At 28.9% G+C, this 17067-nt stretch overlaps 1 protein-coding gene across 1 annotated transcript; it reads right to left on the bottom strand.

Annotated features, from left to right (window-relative positions):
• Nucleotides 1-10747: 10747 nt before the first annotated feature.
• LOC126883861 (uncharacterized) lies at nt 10748-15942 on the bottom strand. The gene is made up of 2 exons (XM_050649535.1): nt 15408-15942; nt 10748-13268 (listed from the first exon to the last, which is right to left on the bottom strand). The coding sequence occupies exon 2, from the start codon at nt 11842-11844 to the stop codon at nt 10879-10881; it is 966 nt and encodes a 321-aa protein (XP_050505492.1). The 5' UTR covers nt 11845-13268; nt 15408-15942; the 3' UTR covers nt 10748-10878.
• Between the last annotated feature and the right edge of the window lie 1125 nt (nt 15943-17067).

The following is a 17067-nucleotide window of genomic DNA, read 5'->3' as shown; positions in this document are numbered from 1 at the left end:
AAAATACGAAGAAAAAAATCAAATTTTTCCTTCTTTTTCTGACATTGAATATTTAAACAATGTTCCGGACCTTTTTGACAGGGAAGACAACTTAATTATTATTAAATGAGCTAATTCGAAGAAATTTTTGCAAAAAAATGAGTCACCTCTCAACGTCCATTTCAAAACCGATGCGCCCTGGACCAATATTTTAGTGAGTAATTTTTGATCGTGGGAAAGCTACTGAAAAAAGTAATTATATGGCCCGGTGCAAGAGGAAGACGGCACATGAAGAATCATAGTCTGGGCTGATTATCGGAGAATAGGCCATTTTTGGGAAAAGTTATTTACCAGCAATTTTATTGCTGGAATCGAATCTTATGATTGTATATATTAATAATATAGGTATGCAAAGTCCGCAGATAGTGTGCTACTTTTTTTATAAACAAAATGGCGCCCGAAAATCGTGTTTATTTCAATTTTTGCTCTATAACTACAAAGATCTTAACTTTACACCAAAAACACTCAAATAAAAATTCAGCGCAATTAAATTCTGCATAGAGACGTGTTTTTTCCGATTTACTTAGACGAAAAATTTCCCCGGAAAAAGCGGGTTTTTCCAACAAAATCTTTAATTTGCAACTAAACTTTTAGATAAGTAATTGTTAATTAGTAATTAAATAACTTGGTAACGTAAAAGCCCTTTTCATATAGATTATAATATTTCCAGAAGCCGATGGAAATTGAATAAACAATTTAGCAACAATTGAATTGTTAATTAAAAATTTACGGTCGCTATAATAACCACAATAATTGTGATGTATAAGAATAACTATGATTTTTTCATAAAAAGAGATCATGTCTATCTAATTTGCTTTGCAGAATTGAAATTGGACTTTTTAGGCGGCCTCAGGAATATTTTAAAATTATAAAGAATTTTTTTGCTTATAAACAAATAGAATATTTAGGGAAATATTAAACTAAATTAAATTGTAGAAACGGTATTCGAAAAACAGCGGCAGGATGCTTCATTTAAAAGAAAAAAACGTTTAATTATAATGAGTAGTTCCTGAGATACAAACGGTCAAAGTTGACCGGAATTTACGGCAAAGATATAAACAATAGGATCATAATTTTCAAACCGTCACCTCAAACCCGTTCATATCCTTAAAATACTCATAACATATATTATTATAATAAAAACTATCGATAATACGTGTGAAAATTGCCAAAAATAGCAAAATTCCAATCAAAAATTAGGTTGGAGAAAATGTAACCCTCAAAGTTCAAAATCGGTATACGTTAAAAAATGCATTTTCTCGGCTTCCCATGGAGCAATTTCCTTCATTATTTTTTTGTTCCCAAGTAACTCGAGTAGAGCCATCGAACTAACGCATTATTAAATGTCAAACTTGCTTTTGTTTTGTTATAATAAATTAATTTATTTATTATACCACAAAATTTTAATTTGTTTAAATAAAAATTGTTTAAATAATTATACAGCTTTCAAATGAGAATATTTATGTTTTTAACTTTAAAAGGTACACTTGTAGTAAGTTTATCTAAAAAAAAAGCCTACAACTGGAAAAAATATGTAATTTTCTGTTCGTATAAATAAATTAATCTATTATAACAAAACAAAAGCAAGTTTGACATTTAATAATACGTTAGTTCGATGGCTCTACTCGAGTTAGTAGGGAACAAAAAAAGAATGAAGGAAATTGATCCATGGGAAGCTGAGACAATGCATTTTTTTAACGTATACCGATTTTGAACTTTGAGGGTTACATTTTCTCCAACCTAATTTTTGATTGGACTTTTGCTATTTTTGGCAATTTTCACACGTATTATCGATAGTTTTTATTATATGTCATGAGTATTTTAAAGATATTAAAATTGGTGTGGAGAAAGAGGACAAAAATAAAAAGGTGATGGTTTGAAAATTATGATTCTATTGTTTATATCTTTGCCGTAAATTCCGGTCAACTTTGACCGGTTGAATCTCAGGAACCACTCGTTATAATTAAGCGTTTTTCTTTTGAAAGAAGCATCCTGCCGCTGTTTTTCGAATGCCGTTTTCACAATTTAATTTAGTTTAATATTTTTCGAGATATTCTATTTGTTTATAAGCCAAAAAATTGTTTATAATTTTAAAATATTCCTGAGGTCGCCTAAATAGTCCAATTTCAATTCTGTAAAATATATTAGATAGGTATAGTGTTTTTTATGAAAAAATCATAGTTATTCTTATGCATCATAATTATTGTCGTTATTATAGCGACCGTAAATTTTTAATTAACAACTCAATTGTTGCTAAACTGTTCATGCAATTTTCATCGGCTTCTGGAATTAGAATCTGCACGAAAGGGGCTTTTACATTACCAAGATATTTAATTATTGATTAACAATTACTTATCTAAAATTTTAGTTGAAAATTAAAGATTTTGTTGGAAAAACCTGCTTTTTCCGGGGAAAATTTTCGTCGAAGTGAATCGGAAAAAACAAGTCTCTATGCAGAATTTAATTGCGGTAAATTTTTATTTGGGTGTTTTTGGTGTAAAGTTAAAATCTTTGGAGTTATAGAGCAAAAATTGAAATAAACACGATTTTCGGGCGCCATTTTGTTTATAAAAAAAGTAGCACACTATCTGCGGACTTCGCATACCTATATTATTAATACATACAATAATAAGATTCGCTGATAAAATTGCTGGTAAATAACTTTTCCTTGTATTTTGCTAATTAGCCCAGAGTATCAGGAGAAACGACGAGGTTAACTAGTTAAATGGAAGTTATGACATTGTAAGATTTGCACTTAAAAGGACTTTTACAACTTATATTCAAAATAAATAATATATTTACTAGTAAACTATCAGTAAATATATATTACCGACGTAAATATAGGTAATTGAATTAACAAAAACACCAATATATTTTTTTCACGCTGTTTATTTGCACTGATATGTAACTTATGAAAAAATTGGCAACTAACTTCAGACTGTTACTTTTTTCTGTCGGTGCACTGAAAAAAATATTGTACATAGTACTAATGAACGCCAATCATTGACTTTTTTACATTGATTCAATGAACATTTCGTTAATACTATAAACACGTAGTCATTAAGTAATGACCATATTCATTATTACAATGTCATTCTATTCATTAACAAATAATGAATAGAATCATGAATCCAATGAATCGTTTTATCTATCCAATGACTTTTTTCATAATACTAATAATTTGTTCATTGTTTATATGAAACTATACATCAAGATTATGCGGTTAAATTAATGAATGTAAAACGTTGCACTAATGTACGGTGTTCTTTAAATTACGAACTCGTTTATTGAATCAATGTTTTCGTAACATTAAATCAATATTTTAGACTTTGATTAAAAACTAGATACATTGTTTTGATGTAACGCAATCATTGTATTAATGTAATATACCTGAATCAATTATCAATACATTGTAGCAATAATATTGTACATAAACCGATACATTTTTAAAACTCTATAAGTGTTTTTATTGGTGTAAAAAATCACGTGACGATAGTTGCAGCCTCCTAGCAGACAGTCACCCTGCAGACTCTAAGGAGCGGTGTTTGGCACTAGTGATTTGGTTGATTTTTCTAAGGTATGTATTTACATATATTTTTAACTATTTATTAATTATTTTGTTGGATTTCTATAAAAAAAGTTGTACTTCTATTTCCACTTATGCAGATTGATATGGACTTTGGAGTGGCATTTGGAAATGGAAATGGATTTATTGATGGATGGAACAGCAATTTCGAAAGAATTATCTCCTTTCTTCGGTGTGAAAGTCATATCAAGGATAAAACAAATAAATTTTTATTTGAAAAGATTACCCATGAAGACATTATGGAATGTATGTACCTATTTCATTATTCTATCTTGCATTTCTAGTATTAATTAATTTTTGTTCTCTGTAAATTTTTTCAAAAGTTAATTCGACACATAGGTAAAATAAAATAGGAATCATTTGAAAATATTTCTAAATGGTATAATCTTATAAAAGATTAGTAAATTAAATCTTTAGGTGATTAAACCGTAAATAATTGAAAAATATTATTAATTCTTGCAGTCGGTAGTATCTATCAAATTAAAAAATAACATCTCAACATCTAGCAATTTTTTTCAGGATAAATTAAAATATTTCTATAAAAAAAGTGATACCCAAAAATACAACTATGTTCACTATTTAGATTTATTTTTTATAATAATTATTAATATAAATTGTAGATGGCTAACATGCAGTTCTTCTTTGGGTTCTACATCGATATTTTGTACGAACTGATAAAATGGTTAAAAAAGATCTTAGTGGACAACCAAATATATAATAAAATATACCATCAGAGATTTCCAGTAATTATTTTTACATCGGGAAGACCCAGCAAGAAGTCGAAGATCATATTAGATTTTTGAAATCAAAGAGTTGCCATTCAACCATGTCTTTTTTGGATGGGTGGTGATAATTAATCCCAGAAAGATGTTGTATTTATGAAGATGTTATTGTAGATGTATTTATTTTCACGATATCGGGTATACATTTTTTATATAATATAAATATATTATACAGCAAAGTCATCCGCAAAGCAAACAATCATATTATTCTAGACTGGTATCAAAAGCCTACAACATCAGGAAGGTTTTTAAACTTTGCATCTAATCATCCTAAAAGTCAAAAGTTTAATACCGTTATTGCCATGAAAAATAGAATAGAACAAATCAGTGATGAACAATTTTTATACCAAAACAAAAACAAATTATTTCAATTGTTTCTAAATAACGGTTACCCTAAATATATCTTAAAACAACTAATATTCAACACACGATTTTATGATGGACAATTAGATCATCCTCCACAAGATATTAAATATAAAAAACTTCCGTATATTCCAAATTTAACTAATCAACAAACTTCCCTGTCTAAAGACTACCCAAATATAAAAATTAGCAAATACAGCAACCTAAAATCAAAAACCATATTTTCTAAAATTAAAGATAGGACACCAGTCATGTATAACAGCAATGTTATATATCAATTACAGTGTTTAGGTTGCCAGGGATGTTATATTGGACAAACAAGTCAGTGGTTAAAACAGCGCATTAGTCAACATAAAAGTGACTGCAAAAGAAAAAACAACACATGCGCTGTTGTCGAACATTTTATACAAACAGGCCACCAGTTTGATTATGAAAACGTAAAAATATTAGAATCGTTAACAAATTACAAAGATAGGCTGTTTCTCGAGATGTATCATATTATTCAAAGTAGAAATTCTATTAACTATAAAACTGACACGAGTAACCTTAGTAATATCTATTGCAATATTTTGAAAACTTCATAATAACGTCAAAAAAAATAATTACATAAGTTTACCTCTAAATAAAAATTAAAACGATAATATCTAACAAAATAGTTAATAGTTCTTCAAAATTTAATCCTATAATGTGTTGGCATTTATCTTAACGATTTCGCTCTGTAAGTTTTTGATTTATTTGTAAGTATTTTTCAATTATTTATTATTTTTAATTAAAATTTTAGTGTACTCCTGAGGAAGCCAACAACCATTGGAGAAATATAGAGTTTTCAAGAAAATAGAATCGTTTTCATTTTGTGACCGCATAACCTGATAAATAACACCTTTTTTACTCATTAAACGGTCGATAAGATATAAAAAAAATAACTATATATATATATATATATATATATATATATATATATATATATATATATATATATATTGTTAAGATATGTAAAATTTGAATTAATATGGTTTCGATCTTAATATTTTAGAAAAGTTAAAACATATAATAAAAATATACCAAAATTCATTTCGAAGAAATGAAAGTCAATTATCTTTGGATGGCCGTAGGTAAACAAAATTTAAATAGGGATTAAGTATTTTCTTTGTACAGTTAGTATGATAAGGAAGTGGTTATGTGTTTGGACAATGAGACCGGGTTAGGGAACAATTGTATTTAGAAATTTAAATGAATGTAATCTCCTTAAAAACCGATTGGCATGTAATTAGTTTTAGAAAATTTCTAATGGTAGGAAAAGTTGGTGTTGAATCTGACATTGACAATTTTGAATTTAATTCTTTGGAATCGTTGTCAGTGGACTTTCATAATTTTTTACATAATTTAATTTTACGGTAGAATAATTTTTTCAACGTTACTGTTTAGTGCTGGCCTTTAAACGAATGTGATTTTAGACGATAGTTGTTAAATGATCGTCAAGTCGAATAGTGATGATCTCTGAGAGTCTCCTGAAATAGTAAGGCAGATAAATGAATAGCTGTGAGTTTGTTGAAATAAGTGTCCTGACGGAGGCTCATCACGTAAAGCATTGTAAGTTATATTGTTCTACTTATATTCCAAGAGTCACCGTTGCATGCCGGAACGAGAAATAGATTCAGTTTATTGAGAGGAGAAAAGGCTAGCATTGTTTTTTGAAAGATACGTGCATCTGTAGGGGGTCATTGATGACAATAGGCTTGCAATAGTTTGTTGCGAGATTGCTGACTACATAGGGGGCTGCTAAGAGTAAATTGTAGGCGACCAGAGACAAGAATTTGGACAACTCATCATCCGAGAGACAGTTTTATTTTTTTTTGTAGAATTATTCATAACGCAAATTTCAATAAGTACTTTAGATAGTGGTAGGAGTATTTCAATAATCAGAATAGGAGATATTATTTTTAGAGGATATTTTGAGGGTGAATTTATTTCAATAGATGTTTTTGTACCATATATGTGTTTTATTCCGTTAGTCTTTGACCTTATTTATCATATGTAAAGCAAAGGAGATATTGAAGGACGAGAATATAAAACCCTGAGATTAGAGCATTAAATAGTGTGATTAAATCATAAGTGCATCATTAAAATTAAATTTAATTAATTAATTAATTATCTAATCAATTGCTTTGAGCACACCGATCTTTGAATATCACATTAATATATATAAAACACTTTTGAGTTTCGGTGGGTTGGAGTCAATAAAAAGGGGCTGTTAGAATACTATTTTTTATTACTCGAGCTTTCGAATGTGTTTACATTCATTTTCAAGAGCTAAAAAGTAACTGATAAAGTGGAAACAAAGATCATGTAAAAATATAACTCACCAGATAAATCTAGATTGGTTATTAAAACTTGCTAACATTAATACATATAAATAAGAGGAAAACTATTAATATCCATAAAATGAATTCTTCCCAGACTGCATAATATAAATTAATAACCAAAAGATTTAAATTTTTTTTGAAATGAATTTTGAATTTGTATGATCGGTAAATTGGAAAAAATTTTAATACAAAAAGTCAATGTCAGTGAAAAAATCAGCCTACATCGACAAGTAGCTAAAAGTAATTTATTTAAATATATTATAACGTGATGATTTGTTAAAAAAAAGAAAGAAGAAATAAATAAGTAGAGAAAAAAATATTTTAGTAGTTTACAGAAGTACAAAAGAAATGTACCTAATAAGGATTTGAAAAAAGTGAAATATTTATGGTGCTCTGAATATTATTTAAAATTATAAGGAAAGGATGTAATTATAAATTTTGCTTAAATTTTGAATTTCTGATCTTTTATTTAAACTATGATCACTTCTACTAATAGATACCATTTCCAAAAAAGTCCTTTTGAATTTATTACCTTCATTGCACAAAATTTTTATGTTGTCAAAATCCATGATATGATCTTTGTCAATCACATGCTCTGCCAAAGCACAAGACGGTTTTTTGATTCGGCAATCACTTTTGTGGGAAATTACGCGACTAGATAAATTCCTGCCAGTCTCACCAATATATACAGCCTCACACTGAGTGCAACTAATGCCGTATACTACATTAGTTTTCTCTAATTTTTCTATAGGATACTTTGTATATATATATATATATATATATATATATATATATATATATATATAAAGAAGTTTGGTATTATTGACTGACAATATGTAGACTTTAGTTTTTTATTGAGGTTGCAGTCATTTATTTCTAAGGGGCAGGGTAATATATATATATATATATATATATAAATATATATATATATATATATATATATATATATATATATATATATATATATATATATATATATATATACATCTTTCCAACAATGTTGCGTCTTTTCGTACTTGCACCTTCTTGCGTCTCCTTGATAGCGATGAGTTACGTTCGATTCGATAGTGAATATTTGTTATAAACTGTTTATTAATAAGGGCTGCTAATTTTGGTTTTAATAAAATATTTTTTTTAAATTTTTAAATTTTCAAATTTTCATTCAATTTGCAAATGTTGCTAACTCCTTTCGGTACCCCACTTTATTAGCTCCAATTTAGTGTATATTGTATATTATTGCGTCATTACAGTGTTGCCATACCTACTTACTACAAAAAGTTCGAACACCTGTTCTCATTCATCAGCTAAATTTAGATTTCTACAAGGGAAACCAATTATAGATGTTTTAAATGGACTTTTTAACTTTGGTTACTCAATGCATTTAAAATAGATCCTCATGAATGATAATAATAATTTTATTTTATTTTAAATTGGTATTTATTTAATAGGAGTATTAATAAAACGATAATAAAAATTTTCTAGTTTTTATTCCTTGATAAAAACAACAATCATTTAAAATACAAAATTTTATTCTTTTAAATATAAACAATCATTCTTAGAGTAATGTAAAACCCAAAATTTAATAAAAAAACATGCGTTAATTTTTATTATTGCAATATGAATTTTGTATGAATACTTTAATCTTTAACCAGTTATTTTGTTCAATAGCTCAGGAAATTTATTCTTTAGTTCTTCACACTTCCCTTTTTTTGGAGGCCTTCTAGATTTGATATGATTCTTGAAAAAGTTTAGAGTGACAGACTTTTGTCTTTCTGTCCATGGAACTAGTTTTCGCGCAGTCGTATTTTTGAATGTTTTATTTTTTTTTTTTTTTTTCGTTGTAAAAATGGTATTCTCACTTTTAGGGCAGTCAATGAGGGTATTTGGCTCCGAATTCCATCCTACTACATAGATTTACTTGATATTTTTACAGTAAGTAGGGAATAGCTCAAGAAACAAAGTCTACCCTATGCCGATGTGAGCTTTTATCTTGGGGGTGGTTCTCACCCCTTCTCGAGGGTGAAAAATGTTTTGGTTAAAATAGCCACGGAAGAGGCTACAGAACATAATTTTAAGCAAAACTGTTCTATAATTATTTTTTTAAAACTCAATACTTTTTGAGTTATTCGTACGAATTCGTATTTTTTCGTACGAATTTTTGCGAATAAATTAAAAACTATGCATCTAATAAAAAAACTATATAACATATTTCTGTAGGTTATAAAAAACAAAGAGATTCGTCCCTTCATAAATCTTCTAGTTAAAATACAAATAGGGATATGGTAGGTAAGAAGAGTTCGTTTTTTTGCTGCATGCTCAAATCGGTGTATTCAACTTGAAATAACAGAGAAACTGTCGATTTTAGGTGTATAATGATACTAATAACTTTTGTAGTGCTGGAAAAGACCTTTAAAATGAGCAATACTAATTGTCGATTACATGCAAACTAAGCGAGATATTCTGCAAAAAATTGATGACTAATGTATTTTAAGAAGAAATGAGAAGTATATTTAACCCCTCATCCATCAGAATTTAAATACCTACATCGTTTTTCTTCTACAATACTTTTTATTATAGTGTTATTTCTATGTTTAAAAAGTTGGACTAGATTAAAGTGAATGGTTTTTGAAAAAAATAAGATCAAATTATAGAGCGCATTTTTAAATTTTCTTAGAAATCTTCCTTTTCCTCCATGTAACTCGAAAAAGATAAGAGATACGAAAGAAAGATATTACACAAAAATGTAGGGATTTTTCAGATAAAAATTTCCTTTTTATTTTTCATTACTCTATCTCTTATCATTTTCAAGTTACATGGAGAAAAAGGAAAATTTTTAAGAAAATTTAAAAATGCGCTCTAAAATTTGATCTTTGTTTTTTCAAAAACCATTCATTTTAAACCCGTCCAACTTTTTGAACATAGAAATAACACTATAATAAAAGGTATTTTGGAGGGAAAATTATGCATTTACATTTTGGTGGATGTGGGTTAAAATTACTTCTCATTTTTTCTATATATAAAACAGTCATCATTTACTGATTTATAAAACAGTCATCAAACCTATATGGACGTACGGTATAGAACTATGGAGTTGTGCCAGCAAATAAAACACAAAAATTATCCAAAGAACTCAATCAAAAATTCTACGCACCATCGCAAATGCCCCGTGGTACATTTCCAACCAAACCCTTCATACAGACCTAAACATCCCGTTAGTCAGCACAGTAATTCAAGAAAGAGCCAACAGACATCACGAGAAATTGGAAGACCACCCCAACCAATTAATATTACCATTACTGCAGCCACTAAACAACAGAAGATTGCGAAGATTATGGCCCATAGATCTTCGCTGAAACTGAGGTGAAACCGCTGGGTGATGTACCTCATAACGCCATTTTAGTGTACAATAATACATTGATATATGTTATTGTACTTGTTATCAAATTAGCTTATAGAATATGTAATTCTGATTGTTAATAAATGCTTACAAAAAAAAAAAAAATTTCTAAAAATACATTAGTTATCAATTTTGTTTGCATCATATCTCGCTCAGTTTTAATGTAATGGACCTTTCATATAGCTCATTGTAAAGGTCTTTTCAAGCACCTCAAAAGATATTAGTAGCATTATACACCTAAAATCGACCGTTTTTCTGTTATTTCAAGTTGAATACACCAATTTGAGAATGTACCAAAAAACAAAATATTTTCACCTACCATATCTCTTTTTTGTATAACTGGAAGATTTAATAAGGCAAGTCTCTCTTTGTTTTTTTATAACCTACAAAAATGTTTAATATAGTTTTCTTAGTTAGATGCATAGTTTTTAAGGTATTCGCAAAAAACCGTTCGAAAAGGGTTTTCAACCACGAATATCTCAAAAAGTATTGAGTTTTCAAAAAAAAATTATGGAACAGTTTTTGCTTAGAATTAGGTTCTCTAGCGAATTCCGTGGTAATTTTAACCAAAAAATTTTCCACCCTTAAGAAGGGGTGGGAACCACCCCCAAGATAAAAGCACACATCGGGATAGGGTAGACTTTGAATTAGGAGATAAGTAGAAGCTAGGCCCAAAATTTCATTAAAATCCATGCAGTAGGATAGAATTTGGAGGTAATATCCTATCCTTGCTCCCATTGACTGGCGTATTTGACTAGTTGATGGTTCAGTATCATCATGTAGCCAACACTTTAACTCATCGTCAACATCAACATCGCTTTCAGAAAAGTTATCTTCCAAAATATTTTTGTCCATATCAATTTCTACTTCATCTAAAGATTTTCCTTTGAATTTGTTGGCTGTTCCCTTCTCCATTACCATCAACAGTTTCGCTATTTTAGTAGTTTGGTAAATATCATCTGGCAGTCTGTAGGAACTTCTGTAGTTCTGTCTGTATCCCATGAAAGTAGCTAATTGTTCAATCTCTCCATCAGATAAATTTAATAATTGTGATAAAGTTGCCAGATGCTTACGCAAACGAGCCGATGTTATATAAGTAGGATCTTTCGCAACGGATAATTTTGCGTGCTCTCCTAATATTTTGTAACTGATTAAATGTGAAGAAGATTTAACAGGAGCAAATAGGTAAGGATTATCCCTTGGTACAAATTCATTTCTAACCGCAAGCAAAGTATCGATATGATTTTGTACCTCGGGGTTGAACAAAACTGGAACACCCCTGCCCCTCTTACCTCTAATGGCTACTGTCTTCATTGAACTTAATAGTTTTTTTTTTCAGAAGGTGAAACTGCTTTTTGAAACTCTTCATATTTTTGATTTCCGATAGAGTTAACATAAGTGTAAAAGGACATTCTCTGTAATTCTCCAGAACGTTTTCTGTTTATCAAAATTATTCTACAGTACACAGATTCAATGAGATTGTTAAACGCTTTAATATCTTCTAATTTTAGTACATTTTTGGAGTTAGTCTTTTGCGGTGCATTTTCAACTGTAGTGTCACAAATAATTCTGCAGAATTTTCGTTGCATCGTCAGCAAGTTTAACTAAATGGGATCTTAGCAATTTTAGACCATTCGCTAGTGGAACTATTGTAACCTTATTCCGTTTGTTAAGATTTAAATTATTAGCTGCTTGGGTTGAGGCCTCAATACTCCAGTTTGCCTCAAATAGATGAATTAAAGTTTTAAGCTATGCCTCAATTGTAGCAGTTGAAACAGATAAGTATGCAGTTTGTTTCTTATAGGCAAAAGTGATTGCAAAATCGCAACATTGTTTGAGTGATCTCATGGCATATATTCATGGCAACATTTGGAGACAAGTCTTTTTCAGGATCATAACAAGCTATTCGTTTTGTGGTTTCAACAAAGGCATCAAATACTTTGGTCGCAATGCTGAAAACATAGTGGATATAGATGGGTCTATTTTTCTCCTTTCTTTAAATATTTTTGACAATTCCCTCATTTTGCGTGATGTAACTGCTATAAAATGCTTTTCTCTGTGCGTCTTTAAACAACGGGTTCCAAACGGACGAATTAGAAAGTCGTTCTTGGCTTCCATTGAAATCCTGTCCGCTCTCATCCTGAGAAACATTTCTTCTTTTAATCGATGATCAATTTTAATGTTGGGACACATTTTTGATTGGCTAGCAAATTGTGCCTTCTCTTGATTGCTTCTATTTCCACATTTTTTTCTATGTCGGTATAATAGTTTGGAAGAGAAAAATCCTAAACAATTGTCACAATGAATGAGAACCCGATCTGGTACATAAGTCTGTCTAACAGCCTTGAAACAGTTTCCACCATCAGTTAAAAAATTTCCTAGAGTTTATCAAATAGACTTCTTCTTTCACATGATTTGATTGGTTTGGAGATAATTTCAGCCACATCGACTTCCATTGAATGGTTCCTTATAATATGGCGACCAAAATTAAGAACTTCCGTTTCACAGTAGTAACAATAATCTGGTTTTCTTTTGTAAGGGTGTTCGAGATTACCTGTATTTCTACATTTTTGTTTATTGTAATTGTGTATATGTTCTTGTACCCCAGTTATCGTTGACTCGAGGGCTGAAACATCTTTCACTTCATGGATTAACTGGTGGTCGGTACAAGTTTCTGTGAGAATCCTGAGATTTTTTTGACTTAAGTTTGTAGCACTGCTGTTATCTGAATCGGTCTCCTATAATAGAAAATATAGAATTAAAGTATATACGAGCTTTATTCGCGCAATCCGCCAAATAATTTTGTTCAGTATAAGTTATCTACTAAATAAATATCTTTGTACTTTAAAAGGTAAATAGTGCATAAATATATTCTACATCGCTAAGAAAAAGAGCTTGATTGAAAAGATTGACATGCAATTTGGTGTGCTTTTGACCTGGGGGTGAGTTTCACCCCTTCTCGAGGGTGAAAAAATATACGTTCAAAATAAGTCCGGAAATGAAATTGACTAATTATAAACAACTTCGGTTCTATAGAAAGGAGAAAAAATGATGTATGTATGAGGTCTCTAGACCCAGCAGAAGCCGAGTTCTAGCTAATGAAAAATAGGATATTCGTCGAATTCCAAAACGAATATTTCAACTTGAAATATCCAAAAATTAAAAAGGTTTCTGAGGAAAACTCATTACAACTTTTGTAAAGTGTTAAAAAAATCTTTATTTCTGTTTATAAATGAGTTTCTAGCATCAACCGTAAGCAAGTTACGCTTAAAATAAAGTTGGTAACTTTTTTTATAAAAAATAAATGTGAAAATCACCCCATAATTAGCATCTAAAATAAAATTAATCGTTACCGCTTCACAAGTTCCTTTACTCGTGCACGTATTGTTTATATGGTCTGTTAGTTCATCGGTTCAATGTGCTTATTTTTAAAAGAGCTGTAGTAGAGAGGGCTTGAACGAATCACTAATCACGAGTGTATGCAAATAATTTTAAACAGCCATATCTGAATCCATTTTTGTCTTACTGAATCTCAAAAAAAAGTATTCAAAAAAGCAAAGCTTACAAATTTTTGTTCTTTGAGGTTTTTGGTGCCTATCAATAATAATTTGTAACTTATTTTGAAAAAAAAAACATGTTTTTGTCAAAATTAAAAATTAAGAAAATTTTACTTTATTTCCAATTTTTTCAAAGATAAACACTTTGAACCGATGAAACTTAGAGATCATCAAAATAATACATAAGTAAAGCAACTTGTGAAGCGGTAACGATTAATTTTCTTTGAGATCCTAATTACGGGGTGGTTATCCGATTGTTTTTTTTTTTCAAAAAAGACGGACTAACTTTATTTTGAGCGTAACTTGCTTATTTTGATGTTAGAAACTTAAAAAAAAAACGAAAATAAAGCTACTTTTAAACTTTTCCTCAAAAGTTTCTCCATTTTTTTATTATTTCACGTTGAAATATTGATTTGGAATTTGACGAATATGAAACTATTTTTCATTGGCTACAAAACTGCTTATGCTGGGTCTAGAGGCCCCATACATACACCGTTTTTTCACTTTGTATAAGCTGTTTTTTTTGCTAAAAGTATTTTTTTCCGATAAAATATTCACTTTTTGAGTTATCTGCGAAAAACCATCTAAAAACATGTTTTTTTTTTTGTTGAAAAATGAACATATTCACTCGCAAATAAATCGAAAAATATTAACTTGTGAAAAAGGCTATAGAACAAAAGTAGTTGCTTAAAAATAATCAATTTATCCATCACCGGCCTTTTTTTTAAAGCATGTTTTTTCACCCCCGAGAAGGAGTGAAACTCATCCCTAGGGCAAAAGCACACATCGGCACAATATCACTTTCTTTCTTAGCCTTGTTAGCTATGTGTTTGCCAAATTTCATGTCAATATAAACGGTTGTTTAAAATTTGGAGCAAAAACCGTGAGTAAATGGATTTATTTTTAGTAAGAGTACATTATTCCTTTGAAATGATATATGTACCTATTTTTACAATTATTGAAACTTAAAACAAGTGGTCACAAATTGATTGCAATGACGTCCAAATATTTGAATATTTACCATTTTTTTTTTAAATTACAAAAATTACTTTTTAATTTAATGCTGTGCTAGTAAGTTTATTTCAATTTATCCAATAAATGAAAACAGTAACTGATTCCTTTAAAAATGTACTTAACAAAGTTGTGCATTTAACTTCTTTAACTGATTAAGTAATTACTGAATTGATAAATATTATCAAAAATATTTTTAATATATTTTACTCTTTTAGTGCATAGGCTAATAAATCTCGAAATCAAAAAGAAAAAATAATTAAAAATTTTTCCCTTCTAATAAAAATATTAACATAGAAATTCACTTACCTATTTGTTTGAGGATTAAAAGAACACAATAAATATACGACGCAATAAGCAACAGGACGAACAAGTTGATTATATTAAAATCAACGAGAAACAAACCGCCGAAAACAAACTAGCCAAGGTCGAAAGATTCTGTTATGTTCTAAAAATAGATACTCTGGGCAACGTTGTCATATCTCCTATTTTGACGCAATAATGTTCTAAAGGAAACGAAGTATACGGTAAATATGTATATTATAACCGCGCCACTTTCGTCAACTCGCTGAACTAACATTATTCATTTGGTTACAAGTTTAGAATATTATTGCGTCTCACGATTTTTAGGAGAAGTTTAATATCTCAGAAATCTAACTAGAGAGCGGCATGACGTTTTGGGCTATGGTTAAATATAGAAATCTGCATTTAACTAAGGCGCCATTTTTAAGTAGAAGTAGTGGGAAGTCCATAAAATCAGGATGGTTTTATTGCGTCCAATATTCGGACGTAATAGTTCGAAGGACGCAACATTCAATGCTACGGTATATAATATGGAAGCAATAATGATATAAATATGAATATATATATATATATATATATATATATATATATATATATATATAAAATCTTGTTAATTTTGAGGTTGCAGTCATAAATTTCAGGGGGCAGGATAAGTAAAACTCTTAGTTATTATCAAGCTTTCGCAAAATTTATTTGCTTCTTCAAGATATGCTAAAAAAGTTTTAGTAAATACAATGAAATTAAGACGATAAAAAATATTGTACATAAAAGCATAAAAAACTTACAACGTGAGGTTAATCCATTAAACTTTGGCGTACATAACAAAAAAATATATAAAATTCTTAATCTAATTTCTAATCTTCTACAATGCCTTAATTTTAGATAATTTAAAAAGAGAAAAATAATTTGACAATTTAATTTGAAATTTAGTATGTCAGAAAGACATTTGTATCTGTTTATTATATTTTATTTTAAGTTGCTAATAACTAGTTTTTTATTATTTCTTATCTGCGTACTTATTATAGAATTTATGGATATAAGTAATTTGTAAAATATTAGTTTTAGCAATAAAGTGGCGCCAAATTTGAAAATTTAATTTTGAATTTAGTCAGGCAATTTAGTATTTTTAAATTAAAATATTAGTTCTCGTAAGATAGAATGTAATTATATAATGTAATTATATCTAAATTGCCTGACTAAATTCAAAATTAAATTTTCAAATTTGGCGCCACTTTATTGCTAAAACTAATATTTTACAAATTACTTATATCCATAAATTCTATAATAAGTACGCAGATAAGAAATAATAAAAAACTAGTTATTAGCAACTTAAAATAAAATATAATAAACAGATACAAATGTCTTTCTGACATACTAAATTTCAAATTAAATTGTCAAATTATTTTTCTCTTTTTAAATTATCTAAAATTAAGGCATTGTAGAAGATTAGAAATTAGATTAAGAATTTTATATATTTTTTTGTTATGTACGCCAAAAATTTAATGGATTAACCTCACGTTGTAAGTTTTTTATGCTTTTATGTACAATATTTTTTATCGTCTTAATTTCATTGTATTTACTAAAACTTTTTTAGCATATCTTGAAGAAGCAAATAAATTTTGCGAAAGCTTGATAATAACTAAGAGTTTTACTTATCCTGCCCCCT

This window comes from Diabrotica virgifera, chromosome 4 (genome assembly GCF_917563875.1).
Source record: "Diabrotica virgifera virgifera chromosome 4, PGI_DIABVI_V3a".
NCBI classification, from domain to species: Eukaryota; Metazoa; Arthropoda; class Insecta; order Coleoptera; family Chrysomelidae; genus Diabrotica; species Diabrotica virgifera.
The sequence above is the reverse complement of the archived record's forward strand: the minus strand, read 5'-3'. Positions and strand labels throughout refer to the sequence as shown.

Bases quoted from the DNA above. Each gene is read 5' to 3' on its own strand.
- LOC126883861 (XM_050649535.1), bottom strand. From the start codon at position 11,844: ATGAAGACAGTAGCCATTAGAGGTAAGAGGGGCAGGGGTGTTCCAGTT.